The sequence below is a fragment of the Artibeus jamaicensis genome, unplaced genomic scaffold, assembly GCF_021234435.1.
Source record: "Artibeus jamaicensis isolate MK-2021 breed Jamaican fruit bat unplaced genomic scaffold, CSHL_Jam_final contig_76, whole genome shotgun sequence".
Taxonomy (NCBI): Eukaryota; Metazoa; Chordata; class Mammalia; order Chiroptera; family Phyllostomidae; genus Artibeus; species Artibeus jamaicensis.
Genome location: NW_026521954.1, coordinates 1,206,223 through 1,213,781, shown reverse-complemented (window position 1 = coordinate 1,213,781; position 7,559 = coordinate 1,206,223). Strand labels below are relative to the sequence as shown.

The 7,559-nt window shown below is 37.7% G+C and overlaps 1 protein-coding gene across 1 annotated transcript in view; it reads left to right on the top strand.

The window, feature by feature from the left end:
- The first annotated feature begins 800 nt into the window (after window positions 1–800).
- GRXCR1 (glutaredoxin and cysteine rich domain containing 1) overlaps window positions 801–7,559 on the top strand; it is a 103,993-nt gene continuing 97,234 nt past the window's right edge. The window contains exon 1 of the mRNA XM_053672263.1: window positions 801–1,196. Coding sequence (XP_053528238.1) covers window positions 813–1,196 — 384 coding nt within the window. The 5' untranslated portion in view covers window positions 801–812. The remainder of the gene's footprint in view (window positions 1,197–7,559) is intronic.

Sequence of the window (7,559 nt, the reverse complement as noted above, 5' to 3'; positions counted from 1 at the left end):
CCTTTCTTCCTTCCTTGTTCCATGTTTCCTTTCCAAAACCTTCCCCTCTGTTCAAGAGAACTGTGCTTTCTACCAGCAGATGTGGGAAAGTAACAGAGCAAAAGTTCTCTCTTTCCACAGTCTGTTAAAAACTGATTTTTTAAAAAAACACTTGTACTTGAAGATGTAGATGGAAAATCATACATTGTAGATGAAGTCTGAGGATTTAAGAACCAGTCATGGCAGCTCCATGCAGCATAGATTCTGCATATCATACTATGGAGCAATGGGCATGTCTACTGCCCTTTTTAAAGTGCTCGTTGACAGTGAAATAAGGAAGAAATAAGCACTGTGAGAAGACCAATGTCTCTGATGCTCTACATTTGATTCCATATTTATCTCTGGCCTGCACCCTGGACGAGGAATGTAGAGATATGTCTGTCAGAAAGACCCCTTTCAACACTCACTATTCACTATTGGCTTTAAAGTTTAAGTATTTCATTTCCTTGCTCATACTTACATTCTTTTTCATTGCATGCCACCTTCTTGCACTTGTCCCGTTAAAGAGTCCACCATAACCATTTAATATTTAATGGCTGGGATCATTTTGCAGGTTTTAGTTTAAAGGTAACCATAGCACACACACACACATCCATTATTAACAGCCGAGACGCACAGTAAGTTCTTGGGAATCTTCTTTCCTTTCCATGTTAGCTTCATATGAGGGCTGCTGTCACTGGAATTAAGTTCTGGTACTACTACATGGCAAGTGGACTAAAGCAATAACAGGGGATGGAGCATTATGTGAACTGTTAGTGTGTGTGGATGTGACCATGCTCAAAAGGGAGATGAAGCCGGAAAGTGACAGGCCACGGAAAGTCCGCTTTCGGATAGCGTCATCTCACAGCGGACGAGTTCTGAAGGAGGTGTATGAGGACGGGCCACCACCAGGCTCTCTGGATTCCGAATGTGCCAGTATCTGTGGCATAGATGGACTAAGTGAGTCTGATGGACAGCACAATGGCCACATAGGGTCAGAGAGTGAGGAATATGAGAACGAGCAGGATAACTTGTTGGTGTTAGCCAGGGCTGCCAGTGAAAAGGGTTTTGGTACAAGAAGAGTCAACATTTTAAGCAAAAACGGCACAGTCAGAGGTGTCAAACACAAAGTGAGTGCTGGCCAAGCTCTATTTAACAACCTGACCAAAGTATTACAGGTAAGTCATTGCCTTTTTCTCCTCCTGAAGTTGTTCCTCACTCACCATCTGAACAACACTCAGTTCTCCAGCTTAAAGCAAGCCTCTCTCATTCATGACTCTTGCATACTTCATGAGTCACTTTCCCATCTTAAATATTACCTCCACAGCCACTGATTAAAAACAGGTTACTGTGCTTAGCAAACTAGATGGACCTCTCAAAGCCAAGTTTTCACCATTTATGTGGTCTATTCTTTCAGCTTGCAATGACTGAAACAGAGTATCTGCTCCTTAGCCAAGAAAAATGACACGCTATAGTGTTCAAGGCATCTGAGCAAAACTTAGACGTTAATCTCTGGTTGATCATTCTTAAGACACCAGATTAGTGTTCATCATCAGTTGTACAGATATTTAAAACAGAAAACGACTGCGTGTTGCACGTGGGGGGGGTGGGTTCGGTTGGAATGTTGTGAAGACAGGAAGGCTAATTGACTCTCTGGTTCCTGAGAAGGTTGCAGGTTCATCTGTGTGCACTTCTCCATTGGTTTGCTCCTCAGGACTCGTAGAGAAGCACTGGGGAAAGTTATTCTTCTGTAAGTGTAGAGACCGGGATCCAGATTTCACAGTAAAAGATTGCCCTTACAATTGGATAGACTGTGCAGAGTAATGTAGGAATGTATTATTCAGGTCCTGGGCCTCTGGCAATGATCTAATATTGAGACAGTTTCGTGAAATTGCCTGGAAGTATTAGTAAAATGATATTCTGTTAAAAACAGGCATGCATTTGAGATGAAATTCAAAACCACTATCATTAAGGTAGCTAACCAATATTTTCATTTTAATATTTATATTATTCTCAATATTTAAATAAAATGATATCTTGTGGTGAATTATTCAATGTCGACATTAGGGAGAAAGAAAATTTAAAATGATATTTGACTTTTTTTATTTCAAAGGAAGTACACAGAAATATCACACGATGGTGACTTCAAAATGAAAATTAAAGAGTAAAAGCAGTTAAGGTAATGGTTATTTTCATATACAAAACCTGTGAAGGGTTTCCCAGATTACAGGTCGGTGTGGGGAACTGTAGATCAGAACCAGAGGACTATGTTTTACCAGGTTGGGAATAGTCTCATATAGATTCCAAGACAGGTGACTATCAGGTTGAGATTATCTTAGTGGCTTCCCTGTTTCACCCAATGCAGAAATTATTTTTGTGAAGGGGGGACCAAGACTGTATAACAGTTACATTTCAAAACCATTAATTCATTGTAATTAATTTAGCTTGTCATGATTTCAAAGGCTTTATGGTTTACAGCATAGCATTATTTACAAAACTACTGTATCAATGTTAGTACTTTGGTTTGATTTTGTTCAAATAGCCGCCCCCCTCAAACTATTATTTATTATGAGTTGATACTTTAAATCTTCAAAACCTGCAAGAGAAAAACTTTTCTTCCTTATGACTTTAATTTGATGGTACTATAAATTTGCAAATAGGAAATATAAAAACTTATTTGTCAAAATATTAGTACTCAATTAGCTTACAATATTAACTTGTATATTTTTCTATGCATAATTCCATGACCCCTTTTTGGTGCTGGGGAGAAAAAAATTCCACAAGGTTGTCATTTTCTAATGATTTAACTGGATTTCTTATACCCCTTGCTCTAAGAGGAAAAAAGTGGTTCCTAGCAGAGGGGTCTCAGAGTCTGATATTTCATGTCTTATTAATATTAGTAGGACCCTCTATTTATTTAATATAAAGGACCCCCTATCTGCTCCTTCTTTCTTAATGTGGATAATCAGTATCCTGAAGGTATTAAAAAATGTTGGTCATTATTATCAGCTTCATCATCACCACCATTATCTTCATCATCACCACCATCATCTTCATGGAATGTTCTCTGATCTCTACAGAATAAAACATAAGGTAAAGGAACTCCTACCTTGGATCAGGGCTGCCAGTTGCACTATTTCAAGAAGCTCCATTTGTATCATTGTCTGTGTGAACAGCACCCCCTGCAGTTGTGCAATGCAACCTACAGGGCATTGGGCAGGGAGCTGACTTAGATACTTGCTGCTTGCTAAGGGATGCATTTATCATAAGCAATGATAAATGTCTCAGGCACGTGTCTTTGAATGACTGAGTAGTTTTCCATATACGTCCCACAATGTAGTAGCAGAGAAGTCCTAGGGGCTAAACTCAGAAGTTATATTTCAATTCCCTCCATACGTGGGTGTGGGGCCAGATGTGACTCTTCCCTGGATCTTTTTATATTTTCCATGTCCCTCAGAAAATAAGCAGCTAACTTAACTAGACAAAACTAGGACACAGCAATTTCTGTTAGGGAAAAAAGGGAGGAGTTGTGCCTTGGCTATTTGGTTAAGCTCCCAATGCACAGGCAATCTTGCTGGAGCAGGGAACCATGACCAAAGGAAGAGGTCCTTTTTCCTGTTTTATGAAACACTCAACTTGAAATTTGAAAGAAATTCTAAATATAAATAAAATCTTTCAAAGACCCTGCAAATCCCCCTGCCTCCTCTCCATTAGTCTCCCATTCTGTTATTCCTGTTCCCTTAAACACTGGCATGTGCTCTGTAAAAACTTCAACTGTGCAGAGAATACTCATTGAAATTATTTACTTCAAACAATTTTCTTCTTAGCAGCACTGATTTAGAAAGTTGTCTATAAAATATATATTGGAATACATTTTCATTTTCATTATCAGTTCATTTACCTTATAGATTTCTGAACTATGGAGGATGTGCAATATGGAACGAGGTTGCTAAGGGTAGCAATGGATCAGGAGGCACAGAGAGAAAGGTCATCTGGGTTGTCTGGGGGCCTTGTAGCGGGGGGTGGGCTGGTTCCTTGGTGACTGGCTCCAGCTGGTCTGGATTATAGCTCCTCAGAGCCAGGTGCTTGACTTTTCCAGCTCTCAGAGGTGACAAAGCTGGAATGCTCAGGGGGGGCCAATCTGGAAATCTGAAAACCTAGAGTCTGAGAGTGGCCTGGAAATATGCCTTTACTAGAAGCTCTTTAGGATGTTCTTACATACAAGGGTCCGGCACAAATGACACCCCTTTTCATTACAAAACCTTTTATTAAAAAATCATAAGTATTTTAATCTGTAACATAACACTATCACACTCAAGCACACCATATAACAGTTTAGGTGCAGTGTTCACGTTAAAACTGTAAGTTATTACACTCATGTTATTATCCCACCAACCACACTCAAGCAGGTGTTGCTTCTGCCAGACCCTGTACATTAAAGTTTGAGAGTCATTGACCTCAAGTGTAAAGGAGGAATTCATCCAGGTGCCTGAAGTTAATAAATATATTCCCTAATGTTTTTATGTCTTCAATATTTAATAAGGAGAACAAAGAAGACATGTATTGATCTATGGTTTGCGGGGTCACAAAGAGGGTCCCTCCTGATCCAAACTGAAGATGTCTCGACAGACGTGTTTCCTGTGGGTTTTCTGAGGCATTGCTTAGTTGGCCAAGGAACAGGCCCAGAAACCCAATCAGTGCACTTCGGTGTGGGTGCAGAGTTGCAGTTATGCTTAAGAGATTCTGCTCTAAAGATATTTCTATGGAGATAAGTGATTTTACTCCTCACTAAAGGAGTATTTTAGAAAGATCATTATTTTCTGTTTTTCAAAAGCAGTTATTGTTGCCTCGTGGAAGACAAATCACAGAACCACTGTACAGCTCAGGGCTCTCCTCACCCGTTTGCAGGATGGGATTTGAGATGTTCCCTGCTCTCAGCAGCAACGCATTTCTAAAACCTGTTAGGGTGGGTCGGTGATGCAGATGATTAAGGTCATTTATTTTTTCTAACTTATTCTCATGGGATTAAATTTTAGACATAATTGAATTTCACTCAGTGATAGTTTCTTGACCTTATCTTCAAATTTGTATAATTTGTTGTATACTCTGTAAGAATATTGTAATGTAGTTTTTATAATTTCAATTCCCCAGTTTTCTACAAATTTGAAATTATTATATAAAGATAAATAATACAAAGGAGGAGAATAATTGCACCACATACTCTGATTTGGTAGCTCCTTTCTAAAAACCCAAATTAAACATTTTCCTTCATGGATATGTGTGCATGCACATCTGTGGTTAGTGTGCTTCTACTTGTGACTATTCTAATATTTCAAGACAAATAAGATAAAAATACTATTGAATTTTCAGAATGAGTTGCATTTTACAGAAGGTTTTCTCATGCACAATTTTACTTCAATGTCCCCAAAATTTTGTGAAGTAAGCAAGAAAATTATAATGCCTGTTTTCAGATGACTGCTTGTCAGAGAAATCAAGCATCTGGCCCAAAGCTACTTACATAAGAACGGTGCCTTTCTCTCTTTTAGCTGTCTAAAATTTTAAAAGCATAATGCTATGGACAAGACCTCCCAGTTTTACAATTTGAAGTGTTATAAGTACGAATATGAAGATGTACAATATATTACAAATAAGAAACTATTATAATTACAAATATGAAGATTCGTGGTACAGTCTGGTTTTTTGAAAGGCCAACATTTCATTAGCAGGCTTTGAAATTTATTATTTAGCCAATATTAAGTCTTCACCTAGGTTTTCTGTAGAGTTAGATAGTTCTATTAATTTTTAAAATTAATTAATCAAAACCTCTCCTATCTATCACATTATTTGATTAAGTTATTGTGGAGTTACAAGGGTCGCCAGTGGAAGGGGATGCTGGGGTATTTTGAGGAAGAGTGCTGCTCAGTATTGTTCCGTAGCTTTAGGACGGGGAAAGAGAAGTTTTTGGCACACTCATGATCTACCTCTGGTTCACTGACCTCTGTTAATAGAATAATGTTCCGGTGAAAACAAGGCCATATCTTTGATGACTCCTTGGCCCCAGTGGTTCATTTGAACCACTCTGGAAAAGCAGCAAGAACAGCAACAATGATGGTTAGTGTTCATTAAATCGTTACTGAACATGAGGCACTTTTCTTGTTATTTATGTGCATTGACATCTTTATTTTTCACAGCAACTTCATGGTGTAGTATCATTATTAATCTAATAATAGTGAGTTTCTTTTTTATGTATGAAATATTAAGTTGTAGGTTAAAATATCATTTATCCAAAGAAATTTTTATGTAATATTTTATCAAAATAAGCACTCACTAATGAAAATATTGCCTTTTTTTGTTATCAAAAACCAGGCAAAAGACTTCAGAATTGTTGATACAGTTTCAAACCATTCAAAAAGCTACATTAAGAAATTAGGTGCCCTGTAATTTAAGAAACAGGAAAAAAAGCATCAATAATGAATTGATACTACTAGTATATTTTTATGTACAATTAAAGACTAGCAAACCAATAGACCTTAGAATCTTGTGACCACCTTTTCACACACTATCTCTTTGCTACTCTTGGTCACAGCATTTGACACTAATACTGAGTTGGACCTAAATAAATTCTGTTTTTGAATTAATGAATTAAGTGAAATCCTATTAGACAGTGGTTATTTTTTTCTTTTCCACCTCTTTTGGGTTTGAAGATTTCCCATAGTGGGTGGGAATAAAGTTTGGGTGGAGACGCATTAGTAGCTTGCTCCAGTTAATCCTTTCTGTTGTGGGTTATCTTCACTATTCTTTCAGTCATTCATTCAATAACCATTTACTGCTTATCTGTTATAGAGCAGGCCCTATGCTAGATAATTTGGTGGATAAAACTCAATTCCGGCCCTCAAGGAATATTCAGTATTGTGTTGTGAATGGTAGTGGAAAGTGACTCAAAGAAGGATTCAGATGTAAAACTCAGTTTTGTTTCTTCTTGCCATAGGATTCTCCTGTTTTCTTGTTGACCTAACGTAGCCTCTGCATTTCTCCAATGCTTGTGTTTTTCTCCTTTTAGTCTCTCTTTATGATATCATAATTTTGTTGCATCCCTTTCTTCAGCTTCTCTCACTTTCTAATTTAGTTCTGTCTCCAGGCCTAGTAACGGATGGATCATCTGTGTAACTGACTCTTATCTTGATCCAAGAGTCTCCAGAAGTCTGTAATGATGACTCTGCCCATGAGCACTGACTTATCCAAGGTCTATCAGTCTTACTAAAACTTCCTCTCTTTAGTTCAGTGAATGTCTAGTTGAGGTATCTCTCATTCTACTCTATTCATTAGAACCCTTGTATCATCATGACATTTTAATTTATGGGAGTTTGGTTTTAATTGTTTCAAGCTTAATCCTATGAGTCTACCTGAATTCTATCTTTAGAATAACATGCTGAGCAAAATCACAGATGAGCAAATGCAAGATGAGTTGGAACTGTTTAATGAACTCTTAGGGAAGCTCAAAAGCACCACATGATTAGGGAATTTACACCTGATGTTTCTAA